The sequence below is a fragment of the Nasonia vitripennis genome, chromosome 2 (genome assembly GCF_009193385.2).
Source record: "Nasonia vitripennis strain AsymCx chromosome 2, Nvit_psr_1.1, whole genome shotgun sequence".
Taxonomy (NCBI): Eukaryota; Metazoa; Arthropoda; class Insecta; order Hymenoptera; family Pteromalidae; genus Nasonia; species Nasonia vitripennis.
The window spans coordinates 15,198,675-15,214,738 of NC_045758.1; the positions used below are offsets into that span (position 1 = coordinate 15,198,675).

Sequence of the window (16,064 nt, forward strand, 5' to 3'; positions counted from 1 at the left end):
AGCGATATTCTGTAGATAAAGCTGCGCGCATTGAAAACGATTACCACAGTCTCTTTTCTCCAACTAAAGTTAATCATCTACTTTATTCCTTTGAAACGAACTTCCGTTGCCAATAAGCTCAACGCAAACTCAAATTCTTTCTCCCCTTAATTCGCCTAATAAAAATTCCAACCTCGACAAATTGTTTTTTTTTCACTTCTTCCCTCCCTCTACAACAGTAGCATACAGCACTGCTGTCCATGTGTACGTATACACAGTTCGACGACGAGGCCTCTTCACCTCGCAGCGCACGATTTTCGCGCATCTCTCTGCTGTCTCTCCTCGCGCGCGTTGTATGTTTCAGCATGCGACATGCGCCGCGTGCGCATCATCTCCGAGAAAATGAGCTTCGCTCGCGCGCGCCCTGGCTTTTTCGCACGCCGTCGACGATGCATCGAATACCACCGGCGTCATCGTATAGCCCGCGCGCGCGTGTGCCAGTGTCTATACGAGCTGTTTCTGGCACGCTCCGAAGATACAGTACGGAAGATAGTACTGCTCTTCTCTATAGGGAGAGAGGGCTCTTTTCCTTTGTCTTGCAGGTGGCTTATTTTTATTTGAATTTTCCCGCTGCAGCGCGGCGGACTTTTTCCGACCGCAGATATAACCCTCCCTCGCGCGACGTGCGTCCTCTCAGAATTCGAACGATACACTCGATTTGACTTGAAACCCTCGCGCAGGTATATAGGCCGGCACGCACTGCACGTCAGTTGCGCACTCACTCTGACAATTTCGCGATCGCGTTCAAATGACACGAGCTTTATCAAGAAGCTGACAGCGCTGCGAAGATAACAAGCGAAAAAATTGTCAAAACAGCTCGCGTATGTGTCACTACGACACGCGCGCAGGCGTCCCATCCATCCCTCGTGTGAAATGTACACTCTTTCTTCTCGCCGCGCGTCGAGCTGCTATGCATATTCCGCGGCGACTGCTTTCGTATTCCGCCGGCAGCGATATATACATACACACACGTGGTCCTGGCGAGGCATCGCGTATGCAGAAGCGCTGCCATGATGCCGCTGCAGCTCTTCTACTTCTTCTATACTTCTTCCTCCGGCGGCCGCACCCACGCCGTAGTACACGTATACACAGCGTGTGTATAGCTACAAGACAAAAGCCGCGGCGAACATCGTCAAGATGGCCTGTGCAGCGGTTTATACGCTATATAGAAGCTGGATCATTGCAGCAGCGCCGCCTCTCTCTGGCGCAAGCTCTCCCCGTGATTTAGAGCTTTTCATTAGCAGAGCGAAGACCCGAGAGCGAATGAGCGCGCTATACTGCAGGGGGCGCGCGCTGATTGCGAGAATGGGAATGACGCTTTTTACGCCCGAGTGTCACGTGCGATTGCGGCCGCGACAATTGATGTTTATTTCCGCTGCTCCTGGCTGCACACTGCTTCGGAAGGTTAGAGCTGTTTCGGAGCTCTATTTTTTGCGCATCGGCACTTTCGGGCTGCAAGCCTGCGATGGATGCAGTGTGTGTCGTTAATACCCTCGAGGAGTTTGGATCTTTGTTGTAATGATGCAGAGCTTTTTTCTCCGCTGATTTATCGTTATAATTGGCGGAAGGTACCCGGACGCCCTTTTAACGTATTCTCATCGCGTATCCAGCGCAATAAAAGAGAGACGAGCGATAATTCGTGAACGAGCAGTGGGCAGCGACGGCTTAAAACCACAACATTCCGACTCGGTTAAAATCGCGCGACTGCATGTCCAGTAGAAATTCGAAGTCCCGGGTAGAGCCGCTACGTATTAGGATAAAAATTGAGGAAACAAGAGTAAAATGAGCTCCCTCCCTGATTAAGCATTCATCCTCGTTAAGTCATCGCGGCGGCAGTCGGGCAGCAACAAAACCACTTGAGAGCTGCAGCTCTGGGGGAGTAAGCGCATTTGACATTCCGGCAGCGTGTGTCGACATTGTCCCCGTTTTTCCTTCGCTCATTTTGGGTGACAGGACTTTCGAAGGCTGTGCGCGCACACGCCGGTCGGGGAGACAACTGCAAGGAGAAACGGAAAAAGCAAGTAAACTTTCGTACTTTTCTAACTCGACTTTTCTCTTCTCCGCGTTGGGCGCGTATAGATGTTTGCCAGTGTGTGTGTGTATGTGAGAGACCAGAATCCCAGGCTACTTAGGAAAGAGATAGAAAGCCACCCGTATACACCTATATACTGACGCATATGTACGCTCGGATATATATATCTATGTGGGTGGAGGCATCTATCTGTGTGTCCCGTCCAGTGAGCCGCGTGACAGCTAATATCCGGCCAGGAAACTAACACGCCGGGCCCGTTACTACTCTTTCCCCTATAACCGTCACTGATACACACACAGAGACGCGCTCGCGCGCGCGACACTGTAACCGCCGACTCACCGATATTAAAGTGTAAGCAGGTCCACGTACGAGCCGCGCCTGATTTTTTATTAGAGGCATAAAAGTTACCCATCGCATCTCGAAGACGCTAATGATCGCGTAGCGTAACCGCGGACGTTTATTAGAAACCGGCGCGGCAATTGCTTTAGTGGAAATGACAACTTGTTGTAAGGCGCTTGCAATGAAAAGGATTCCGCGAAATTGCACAAACGCTTTTCATTACATAATAAAAGCCAATTAATACGAACTGCTTCTAGGGAATTTCATTTACGCAGCGTATATCGTTCGTTTTTCACGTAATAATGCTGTAAAGCGATTTCTCAGAATAGGAGCTTCAATTTCTCCGACTGTTCAAAAAAACGCGTCACGAATGCTGCAGGCTTTGCGGTCGCGGGCTTTGAGATGGAAATAAAATATGTTATCAAACTCTTCATATGCTGCGCAATTGCAAAAATGATCATCGCGTAAAAATACAATTCGTCGGGATGAAAGTTTTTTCCAGGGTATAAACGAAGGCAGTGGAAGCCTAATTGATATAATGGCGAATGAAAAAAATCAGCCAGTGAAGTGTCTATTGTCCGTGTCAGCCAATGGCGCACACTATTTTAAAAAGCTTAATTCTCGGTGCCGCGATGAGGAAAAAGTAAATTATCGTCGCGCATTTCATCATGAATAATTACGCGTGCACTCTCGCGCGAGTCCTCTCTGCAAAGCAATCCTATTTTTATCGGGCTTCATCGACTTTCTCTCTCTCTCTCTCTCTCTCTCTCTCTCTCTCTCTCTCTCTCTCGCTCTCCCCCTCGCTGTCCGTAATAATAAATCCAATTAACCGTGCAACAGCAGCAGCAACGGAGGCGCCGATAACTAATCGCCGAAAATAGCGTGATCGCGTCCTCTGTCTGCTGATATAGTACATGGAGCTGGGTATAAGAGATTTAGTTAGGCTGTTCGAAGAGTCGAGGATAAAAATTAATTGTTATATTTTTGGGATGACGTTGCAAATATGCAGAATATGCGAAACAATAAAAATAATGGCATATTGTGTTCTCGAATATTTAAATCATGTTTCAGGAATTTATAAGATAACTTTTGGTTGCTGAAAAAACGATGTGCTTCCTAAAGTAAAAGAAAGCTTTTCTACAGATAAAGCATTAATTTTTGTTTTTACTTTCGAAGGCTCCAACTCAATTTTATTCAGAAATTTCTTATCATATAGAACTGAGAAATTTATCGTACAAAAAAAAGGGATGGGAACAATCACTCAGCTCATTAGGAATTTTAAAGCCTGAGCTGCTGGAGATATATCTTTTTGCGGCGAGGCATAATATCGCTCGTCATCCTCTCTTTGCGGCTAACCAAAGTAAGTAGGGGCGCGGGATGAGTATCGGAAGTATGACATCCGGCCGAATTTCGTTGTCGATGACGACGACGACGAAGTAATAACCGAATCCAATATTCCTTCCTTTCATAGAGGCCGGCGCACACCGACAAAAAGTGAAATTTGCCTTCGAAGACAGGACTGTCAGCGGCAGAGCTTGTAGCGCTAGATTTCTGTCTGTGCCTTCCACGATCGTATGCGCAGTTCCTGCGAGCTTTTTCTCCTTCGTTTTTTCCCTTCCAAAGACTTCTTTTGACTGCTCTTCGCTTTTCCGAGTGTTTTTCATCTTTATCAACATTGTAAAAACAAGCGAACGGCCAGTTTAACAATTTTCAAGTGAATTGTTCTGTATAAGCACAGAGGAAATTTTTCATCAATTTTGTGAATTATGAAATCAGAATATTATTGTAGAAACGAAAAAATTGTCTAAAATCTTCTATAAAGAAATAGGTGACTTGACCATTATGTGGGGTCTGTATTTTCCAGCTGGAGGCTTTATTTATATTGCGATGGTATCGATTTTTGGATTATTGGTCAGGCCATCATCAATTCAAGAAGACATTGTCATGATTCTGAGCAATAGAATGCTATTTTTACAATTAAAAATCGCATTTATCCAAAGTACTGCAAAATAACATTGAGTTAAAATTAGATCATCTTAAAACTGTCCAATTAGCGAAATTTGTCGTCTTTGGCTCAGTATTGCCATTTACGTCAGGAATAAGTGCATTACGGCAGTTTGATTATTAACGTTTTGACGATCCTGTTAATGTGCGTTTAGTATATTTGAGTATAATAGACAATCTATTTGACAATTTAGATTATCACTGATTGTTATGCTAATAAGAGGAGCGCTCCACAAACGTACTCTCAGCAATTGTATACGTATGTAACTATAATATTAGGTAAAACATTCATCAAGCTGTAGCATCGAGCATTATACAAAAGATATCGGAGGGCCAAACTGATAAAGCCATACACAGTCACACACGCCCAAGAGAATAGTATAGTAGGAGCCATAATAACGGAGCGACATTGTCCGCGACCGAGTCATAAATTCGTTATTGTTAATCGCCCGGCGTTAGGGTCCGTCACACTAGGCATCCTTTAACTGGCTGTGTACACGATATAGGTAACGGCAGGTAGGCTTCGCGTTATGAATACTCTTTATTTTTGCCTCTCTCGTGGAGAGAGGGCACGCGCGCGTGAGAGAGAGAGAGAGAGAGAGGGAGTGAGCAAATCTGATTTACGAGCAGCGACGAGTAGCAGTGGTCGCGGACGTTTATGGATCGCCATAGGATATTTATCGGCTGGACGGCTCTCGGTTCGCTCTCGTACGTTTACACTGGTTTAATCGAATCGGCCACTCGCAAATATCGACTCTCCATCTCTCTCTCACTCGTTCATTAATCAGACACTGCACGCGGAGAAAGAGAATACGGAGGGAGAATATAGAAATAAATGTACAGAGAGATAAAGGGGGCTCCCCCCCCCCTCTCTTGCTCTGCGTTTCGCGCAGGATCTCTGGAATCTCATACCAGAGCGTTGATTCGCATCTGCCGCTACCCCGCGAGTCCTTTATACATGCGCCAGCGGAGTCTACCCTCGTTTTCTTATTCCGCTCACGCCTATATATTCATTGCTTGCTTTTCCTTCCTCTTGCTCTGTCTCGCGAGCTTGCCGGATATTCTTGCTCTCTCTCTTTCTCTCTCTATCTCTCTCTCTTTCTGTCTTTTCGCGAATGTCTTCGAGACGTGGTTAACGGGAGCTGTGTATTGTATTTGCAGACGGAAAATCGAATAAATTTATTGAATTTTCAGATGTATATCCGCTGAGTCTTCGTACATTCGTTTCACTACCATTTATCGCATAATGTATAACGCACATTACTCCCACGCATTTCTCGTTGAGTTTCTTCTTTTATAACACGTACAATATCGACAATAGTTCAACAAATAAGTTTATACCACGGGAAATACGTCTCGATCGGTTCTTCTCCTTCTTATTTTTCATTCGCATAGCATCGAGGCCATGGAGTGTAGTATAGCAGCAGCAGCAGCAGCAGCAACTCGCTCCTATTCTGGCCTTTCCAATTGGACTTCCGGGCCGTGACCCATTAGCGACGCGCCTGTACTGGTCGGCCGCGTAATCGGAAGTAACGCCACCGAACGATTTGCTGCGTTGCCTCGCCGCGAGAGTTATTATGAACGCAGCAGCAGCAGCAGCAGCAGCAGCAGTAGTCTCCGCGATTCACAAATGGAATTTGCGCGATAGTCGTCGAAGTAAAGTTCAGAGCAGACGACTTTCGTCGATAATTTAATTTTCCGAGGACGCGACTGCTGCTGTTGCTGTTACTGCTGACTTGTCCTTTCGATACACGAAAATTATATTTTTAAACCGATGGAAATAAACTGCAGCTCATGTAAGAAAGTAATCTTGTTCGTTTGTCACCTTTCAATATACAGCAATAGGTTCAGTTCGATCGAAAATAAAGCAGCGAGCAAAACGAATTGTATTTTTGAAGAGCCCAGATATATTTGAATTGGAAGAAGGAGCTCGCATTCGAGGATATCCGAACATACGCCCTTATCAAAGGTGACAAATGTACATATAGACCAGGTTCTCCGGCTCCCCCAAGGGAGCAGAACTTTAAAAACGCATCTACTCGAAACGCAGAAAGGTTCAGTCGAAGGAATTAGTCGCGGGAAAATTCGAATCCATACGTGTCGCGCGCGCGCGCAGCTTTGCCGCGTGTCAACGCGCTCTCGCGCGTTCCGCTATACACATATAGGTGTCTCCCTCCGGCGGCTCATGTGAAAAAGAGAGTGGGGGATCCGAGGGTATTATCATAATTCCCCTCTTTATAATCCCGCTCGCCGCCGCCCACCGGAGCCGACTTTTCGGAGTTCTTTCCTCCCGCGGGACGACAGCTCGTTAATCATTCGCGCGGGATATACGCGCCCGCCGCGCGCGTCGCCCAGCTGTAAATCCGCAATTACAATCTCGGCTAAACGCGTCACTAAACGTACGATTGCGCGCTAGCTCAAGCTTCGCCAGCTGCGTGTTCGCAGGGGAGAAAAGATTGTGAAACTTATTTGCATACGTTGAAGAGATGACGCGTGGCTTGACTGGGCTTTTCCGCGGGTATAAACGTCGTTGCTTCGCGAATTAGTTGCGCTGTCAGTTTGTGCTTTAAATTGTAGTTGATTTTTTCTGTTTCTTTATGAGGATATCCGTTTTGCAATTCTTAAAAGGGTACGTTCTGAAGCTGACTTTTTTAAGACTGCTTAATCGGTCGTGCATTCGTAATTCGAATATAAATGTGAGTCCACTGACATAATGCAAGTTGAAAAAAGAATTGTAATAATCCGCATTAATAATATATCTATAATTTTTTCAAGTATCTTTGAAAACAGGTCTAGCGTAATTTTCTCGAACGCAAAGAAGTCCCAAAAGCCATCAGAGAAAGTCGTGAGAAGTAGCTGCGGCCGAAAAGCCAAGGGAGCCTATATGGGAGGACGAAGCCGACTACGAAATGAATTGGTATTGAATGGGATTGGGAAGGCGCAATTACATTCGGATTGTCTCGTCGTTTGAATAGTCCGCCGTCCCTCTTTGTCCGCTCTTGATTCTTCCTGCTTTCTACTGACTCTCCTTTTTCTATATATACGTATATATAGCTCAACGCATCCGCTCGCGCATATACTTTTCCAGTGTGCGATTCCGACTCAATATATATGTATGCACTTCAGACAGACTCGATATTGTATCAATCTCTCGTATTGACTCGTTAATTGACTGAGGCCGATACCGCCAGCTCCATCAGAGTATGATTGTCTCGTCGCCATCCGTCTTACTTTGTCCCTGTCCGCAGTTCGGCTTTTCTCTTTTACACCATTTCCTCAGCTCCTTCTCTCTCTTTCTCGTTCATCGGTTTACAGAGTTTCGCGAAGCTCTGCAGACTGCCGATAGCACCTTTTAGCTCTCACTCTCCTCCGCAAATTGTATCTCTGTTTATGTGTTCGAAAGATATATATATATATATATATATATATATATATATATATATATATATATATATATATATATATATAGAAACCACCCATACATATACTATAGAGAATTTATCTAGCGAGTACGTTTCAGTAAACTATTTCGCTTGTATCGGAAGCGGAGCTCGCGGTTCGTTTGCAATGTTTACCCCCTTTTTGTCTGTTTAACGGACGAAGAGAAGTATATATTATCAGCGCCGGAATGGCCTCTGTGGAGGGCCGATAAGATGCTGCAAGCTTCGCAACTCAATTTTCGTTAAATATATAACTTCCAATTCGATCGTTAAAAACCAAAAGATATCGCTTTAAGTTTTATCGAATCCAGTTGAAATAGACGGGCGAGAAGTAGCGAATAATATGTTCAAAAAGCGACTATCGACCCCAAAATCGCTGCTGGTCCTCCAAAAACTCTCTTCGGGACGAGATAAAGAAGACCGAAGTGAATCACGATCTCTCTCCATCGGTGCGTATTATCGGTAGCGAAAGTTGCTCGGCGACGAGCCATTAGACCATATACAGGCTATACTGCGCAGCATCGTCGCAGCTCCGCATCATGCTCGTAAAAATTAGTTCGCGCAGTGCACTTGCGAGTCATCCTTATCAAGCGCAGCCCCCGCCGTCATAACTCCGTCGACAATCTTAATCGGGAGAAGATGCGCGCGCCGTACTAACGAGGCCGAGATAGCGCGCCGCGGCTTAATTGTAACCGAGGAAAATTCCCCAGGCGATAAGCTAAACGTCAATCTCTCGGGCCGCAGGTGGTCCTATACCTTCGACTTGTATATAATGCTACCTCTGTTTATTATACTTCATACTTGAGACAACTTGCGTGTGTTTCCTCAAATTAATTTTTCAAAAACACGCACGACGGCACTTCGATTTGCCGAGCTTGCAACGCATCGTTGTATATCTATATGCGACTACGTTCCAACCCTCTTCTCTCCCATTCTATCCTGATTGGTGAGGTGTACCGGAAGTTTCCGCGGGATAGAAACGAGAGCGGGCGAGCGGGAGAGAGAGAGAGAGAGAGAGAGAGAGAGAGAGAGAGAGAGAGAGAGAGAGACGCGAGTAACTCGCCGGAGATGTCGGATTTACCTTACTTCCGCTCGGGGCTATCTGCGCGGCAGTAGCAGCAGCAGCAGCAACGGACGGGACGAGCCCGTCAAATCCGTGAAGCTTCAAACTTACATCAGCCAAATGAAAGCCGCACCCTTCTCACTCTCGCGGAGAACCAGTTCGCCTCCTCCGACGTCGTGCGGCCGCGGTTCCGTCTCTGAATGTACGCAGTCTTGTGGGAAATATGCCACTACTCTCCTGCACCTATATTTATATAACATCATTTTGCGCGCACAGAGGCCAGTACGTCTCATTTTAGTATTATGCATGCGTCGGATTGTTTTGCGTATCAACGGATGTATACACGTATATGCCGGAGCTGCTTGATGTTCTACTTTGGATTTTCCGCTTACTATATCTAGGAACCGGAGACTCGCCGAGAGACAAAAGTGAAGGCTTTTGTTTCTTGGATGACGAAAGCTCGCGTTTTATGCTGCTTCGCGGAACTTTGCGGAACAAAAGTCATTTGCGGAGACATGTCATCTTGAGCGCTCTATATATCTACGCTGTATGAGAGAAGAAAACTTGAAACGAGTATCTGCAGTTAATCTCTGATGATCAAAGGACGTTTCGAATTTTGAAACGTCGCGAAAAATCTGATGAAGAAAGAAAATTTCCTTCGGTCCAAAATCGTACTTGCAGCCCATACAGGTGTAGACATCGCGTTTTGATTTCCTCCATAAAAGCAAGCTTTTTCCCTCGCGTTCAAAAAGATCGCACATAAAAGTTGTAACGGCGCGGAGCTAAAAAAGAGCCTAATTTCCTCAGTGTTCGTAAACAAGTGCATAATTCTTTCCGCCATGCTAGAGATAACGAGGAATTGAAGTTGGAACGAACTTGTTTCAATTTGTTTTCATGGTCATTAAAGAGATACCATCTCCGTAACTTTTCCTACGACTCCTCCTCGCATTTCTGTCCAAAAAAAGCCAACCTCATTTCCCGTTATCTCCTTCATTCGATCAAATCCCTCCTATAATATTCGACCCCCTCGAAGTATCCTATAACGATCGTCAAAATACCAACAAGACAAATGCGCAAACCTGAAAAAGACGTCGTCTTATGCGCGCGCGCGTCGACGACTCAATAATCTTATAGCCTACTCTCGCGGCCGTCAACCTTCTGTGTGCAGCGGCAGCAGCAGCAGCCACCCCCAGTGACTCGGGTGCGGCGTCGACTTGTCCCATCCGCGAATCAATCGGCAGCGCAGTATAGCCGCAAACACACGGACCACGGAGCTCCGCAAATTGTCCTCCTCGCGACGATGCAGCCGGATTGAAATTAGCCAGCCGACATCTCTCTTCTTCTCTCGTCGTGCAAGAAAGCTGCTGCTGCTGCTGCTGCTGCAGTCGTGGCGCGCAAAGTCGAAAATCTTAATCCGGAGGCGCCGCCCCGCGGCCGAAGAGGCGGCGCCTTTGGGTTCGCCTCGATTGGTCGGAGCTACTCCCGGTGGGGGCGAAGGTGCGCGAGGACAGTCCGAAGACGTGCGCGGCGCAACGCCGTCCGGCTGCGGCAGCGAAGCTTGACTCGAGCCAGTCGACGCCGAGCGTCCGCGAACGCAACGCGTGCAAAGTTTCAGCGTGATATCGATAGCGACGGGAGTTCATTCGATTTCATTAGTATCCGTTCGTGTGCTCTGCTTTATACCTTTTTCGATTTCGACTCTTTCGTTCTTGCGGACATGTGAGGTTTTTTATTTTCGCTCTCGAGGACGTATCTCGCTCTGTTCTGTTGGGTGATGTGGCAGCCGGCAGTTTGTACATAATTGTAAAAGTGCGCTGTACATACTGAAAAAGTATTTTTTTTTTGGCAAACACTCTCGGCAGTAGAGGAAACAAGTGCAATAGAAGGGGATGATCTCGATTGCAGCGCCGCAGTCCACGCGAGTCTGACCTGTTCGGGACGAGAGGTAGAGAGTCGAGTAACGAACAAGATAGCCCCTGACTGACCTGGAGAATCGAGAGGCTGCAGATTGCTGCTGTGCGCGATGGACCGGCATTGCTTCGATCACAATCGCAACGTCATATTAGGCCCGAGCGCGAAGCGTCGCGACTGCAGTAACAAGAAGCCCGAATCGGCAGCAGCCACGTGGTTCGAGTCTGGCAGGAGTACGACAACCACGACCACAACGATGACGAGGTCGATGCCTCGCAAGAGGAGACTCTCAGCCGCAATCATGGCTCTGTTCACTGGCACGTGGCTCGTCGCGCTGTTCGCGGCATCGGGGAACGTCGCTGCCGCCGCCTTCACTACCGGTAAGTCCCTTTTTTTGAGTTTTATACTTGTTTTGGCGAACAGAGATTGTTTTTCGTCTTCATCAGGCTGATTGATACTTGTTGGTATCGTGTGTCCATTTTCGACCTTTGATTATTTAATGACCCATTGAAATAGAGTCCGACGGTTACTTTTTTGGTATACAGCTGTAGCTTTGTTTTCAGAGCTTTTGTGACCCGTTCGCGTTTTGTTCGCGAAGCTTATAGCTTATACACGCTGCGAGTAATTAATGAATTTAACTGGTTCTTTATTTATGACATTTTATGTAGTAAAGCAATATCCATTAGTTTTTTATTCTACATGGTAAACATTTTTTCATTAGTGACCGTAGTTTGTATAGGATTTTTCTTATTATATTTTCAACGTTTCAATTCAAATTTGCTTGTCAATACCAGACATTTTTAGTATTGTCATTGAAATCAAATACTACTAGAATTTATTGGCTCTATTTGTATGCACGAAAGCAAATCCATGTATTTCAATTCATTTTTCATAGCTGCGTTTATATTAGAATTACCACGCATAATATACTGTTTCATTTTTACAATGGCTCTTTAAATTTTTTAAACGGCTAATTAAATTCGATATCCGGTGAATCCTTTTTTAGCATATACAAGCGATGTTGTATTGACGGGCTACAATTGATATGACAAGTTTGAAAATAGTCAAATTATAAACAATCAATTAAATAACATGGAATATCAAGCAAGAACGTAAAAACGACTGCAGATAATTTGTAGTTGCGAGTTATTAATAATTATATATTATTGAATATGGCTAGCAGAAGCGGATTAAAGTAATAAGGTTTATTGCTGTGCACTATATGTAATAAAATATAGAAATGTTTATTAGAGATATAGTTCCGATGGAGAAACCAAATCATTCGATATGCAAATTGCTTCATTATTATGTTTACTTTGTAACTTTATACCGAATCACAAGTATATTGGTAGCTTCAAATATCCATTGAATTCTCTTGGCGATTATATAATATTACATATTGCTGCGTGCACCATATCAGTCTATGTGCAGATGCAATTTCAAAGCATATTGCAGTAATCCCTTCTTAAAAAAGAGATACAAGAAAAGTGAAGCCGACTAAAACGAGATTTGATTGGCTGCTTTTAAAAGGGCGCGAAAATACAAAATCTAGAAAGTATTTACGAATTAAAATAGATTTAATTTTTACAAAGTTATTTATGATATAAAAACAAATTGAATAAATAATAAAACAATCAATACATTCATTAATAAATTTTAATTTGATATTAATTGAAACAATATTTCTAAATTGAGAAATTATAACCTCAAAACTTAAGACATGTCCAAAAAGCATACAAATAAAAGCAATTGCTCGCGCGAAGCACGCAAAATATCACTAGTAACTAAAGGTTTAAATTCAACTCATATATGAATCATCCCGTTTACACGATTCTTTTCAATCAACCGCTACGACAGCAGAAGAAATGGCAAACATGGCAGAAAAATTACAAATCCGAATCAGGAACAGCTATACAATCTCGTAATCCGATTCGCCGATCGGGGAAAACAATTTCTCCGATCGACCCACTAAAGATTCGTTTCACACAAACACACGCCCCCTTGGTTTGGTGGTAAATCTCGAAGTTTCCATCAGCCCCTCTCGGCGAGAGTACGGGAGCCGTTGGTAGCCATCGGGGTAAAATTCGGAAGAGCGACGACGCAACCGCTATAGGATTTGCGAGTCGTTGGAAATTTTATGGGCCATTTCCGTGGGTATAGCCGTCTCTCTCTCTCTCTCTCTCTCTCTCTCTCTCTCTCTCTCCGTGTGTATACACAGACTCGCGGCCAGTGCAGCGTGTTCTCGGGGCGACGAACCAGTCGGACTACGTCGGCGCCAGAGCGTTTGCGAGGTCGAATATCGAGAGCTGGCGCTCTATCGCGATCAGTATTGCGATAAACGGCTCTCTCTCTATCGCCGCGTTCAAATTCGTCTGGACGAAGCTTGGCTCTATTATAGAGGGAGAGAGAGAGAGAGAGAGAGAGGGGCTGTTTACGCTAGGCCAGTGTGCTAACGCCGGGGCTTTGCAGCAGCAGCGGCGGCAGCGTACAGGGGAACGGACACAGCAGACGCTGCTGGATGATGCGAGCCTGTACATCACGGACTGTGTGCACGCACCAGCTATATGCATCCCTTCCCGCTCTGCATACATTGCGGGAGAGTGACGGCTGGCACGCGAGCGACGATTTAACGCGCGGCCGACAGGTAATCTCGGGTTTAATTTCGGTTAGGTTAAATCAAGTATCGGAAGAGTCATAGAAATCACCCGTGGGACGGGGCTGCTGGTATATGCGCGGAGTGAGGGCGCTTGATTAACCCGGCTCTCGATTAAAAACCGAAAGCGAGACAAGCACGTGTGTGTACACACGCTCTGGAAAACAAAATTATCGGTTTTTGCTAATGCTCCTGCACGTGTACACGCTCGAGGTATTAAATTCGCGAAGCTCTTTTGTGTGCCGTAAAAATTAACGCACTGCAGTAGTGTCATTCGTTAAAGCCTGCTTTATGCAATCGATCCCGATCGTGTTTTAGTGTAACATAAATTCTTAAACTCGACAAGTATTATGAGAGTCCGCTAAAAGGGAGACGTTAGGCGTAAATGTAGATTGATGAGTTCCGTTGGGTGAATTAGAAAATCGCCAGTCATCGCGGGCGAGATCGGGCTCAAAGTTAAAGGCCTTTACTTTAGATTTCTGGAAAGTGGAATAGATTATGCAAGCATTAATGCCCGAACGATGAAGATGTATTCTCATCGCGGGCTGATAGCGACTGAAAAAGCTTCAATTATGACTCAGCTGTAAAATCCTCTAGACGAACGAATCACCTCCTGATGAAATTGTTGAAATGAGGAATTAACGCGAGGTGGCTTATCGTTTCATATCAGTCGAAAAGTCATTCTTTACATTTCTGGTTTAATTTCTTCGTTTAAATCAAGATCGTGAACAAATTTCCAACCCTGAATAATCATAAAACGACTCCAAAAATTTGGGTTCACCAACAACAAACATCGGTAACGCTCGCGTGCACACCGTTTAATAACACTTACAATTTACCCAACAGTAGCCTTCGCTCTTCCCTCGCTCACTGCATCACGGACCGCGATAAATCAGAGTCGCGCGACCGCGTACACTGCGCTCGGCCTTACTACGGCCAGCAGGTGGTCAGGAATTAACCGCGTCCAACACACAATATGTAATTATAATACTAATTGCTATGAAGTGGCCCGGCGACGAGCAAACGAGAGAGAGAGAGAGAGAGAGAGAGAGAGAGAGAGAGAGAGAGAGAGAGAGAGAGAGAGAGTGTGAGAGAGAGAGAGAGAGAGAGAGAGAGTAAACGCAGCAGCACGCGCCTTCCCTCATTTCATCCCTATACCTCCTCCTGGGATAGCTTCTCGGCGCGTCAGCGCGTCTCCCGCATGCATAATTCATAAGTTCGCGGGCGGCGCTGCTGCTGCAGCGCGACACGACGACGCTACCGGCGCCGCGAGCCCTTGCAAGGAACATATTTTTTCGAGTCGGCGAAGCACATAAACGAATGCAAATGAATCGTCCTTAATGGAGTGCCGCTCTCCGCACCGCGAGACGCTCGCGGCTCTGTATTAGTGGCTAGCTCTCTCTCCCTCCATCTCTCTAATTGTTCGCGCATTACCGCGGTTAGCTCGGCCGCCGCGGCTGCAGTGTTTTTTTCTTTTTCATTCATTTTCGAGAGAAGAGGCCTTCCTTTACACGGAAACGATGAAAATTGACACGGCCACGCCGGGCGTGTTTTAATTGCGCCCTCCGAGCGCGAATAATGGAAGGTAATTGGTTGGCCGCCCCGGCGCCTTTTTTACTTCCAGCCGCGTATATGGCTTTTCGCGCGAGTTCTGTTTGTTTCTCGGGAAACGGCTAATGGGAGATCTCGTTGAGAGAATGATTATCTTTACGAGTGGAATATTTTTGCTCGGCCTGCGTGGGAGATAATTTTACGCCCGCGCGTTTAAGCTGCAGCGAGCGAAAATCCCGCACACTTTTCTGCATTTTTCGTAGTTAGCGGTTAATTATTTGTAATAACTCTGTTATATCGCTCTCGAGCCTCGATTGAACCTTGTTACCGCTCGGGCTGGAGCCAGGGCTGTGCCGTTGACGCGCGTTTTTCGTTGTTTGAGCTGAACTAATTATAAATAATGAGGATGATGATTATCGTTTTGGAACGCGAAATTTAGTCATGCGTTAATATAGCGTAAATATAGCTCGGTCGATCCGCGAGATTATATCAAGCTCAGTGAGCCTTGATTATGACACGGTGTGATTCGATTTTCCTATGCGATTCTCTCGACGTTTCGAAGTACTATTGGATTGATGCGAAAGAAAGCAGAATACGCGAACGTTTTAGCAGCTTGATGTTATTCTTTTTGTGAAAAGTTATGCATGTTTGTGAATTTGAAAGTTGGTAATGTCATTTTTTAAATTCCATCCAAATTATTTCGAGCTTTATACGCGGAAAATTCTTCAAGTTCATAAAATACAAAATTAGATCAAAATTTTTTGTTTTTTAATTACCAACAAGAGGAGACTGCGGAGCTTTTCATTTAATATAATACATGACACAGTTCGGAGCGTTGGTAACTATTTAAAATTCTGTATAACTTTTGACGGAAGCTTTTCAGAACAATGTCTGAAATTAACCGTCTGCAATCACTTTACCTTTCATCACTCTTCATAACGAGTTAATTTATGGTGAAATATACTCTCGTCGGTGGGATCTATAGCGAATGTTTCTTCGAGTCTCGGTAATGAACGATAGCGCAAAAAAGGT

General features: G+C 45.3%; 1 protein-coding gene across 2 annotated transcripts in view; it reads left to right on the forward strand.

Annotated features, from left to right (window-relative positions):
• The first annotated feature begins 10,490 nt into the window (after positions 1–10,490).
• LOC100121068 (lachesin) overlaps positions 10,491–16,064 on the forward strand; it is a 149,613-nt gene continuing 144,039 nt past the window's right edge. For both annotated transcript variants that reach the window (XM_031922889.1, XM_031922890.1), the window contains exon 1: positions 10,491–11,208. In XM_031922889.1, the coding sequence (XP_031778749.1) occupies positions 10,941–11,208 (268 nt within the window). In that variant the 5' untranslated portion in view covers positions 10,491–10,940. The remainder of the gene's footprint in view (positions 11,209–16,064) is intronic.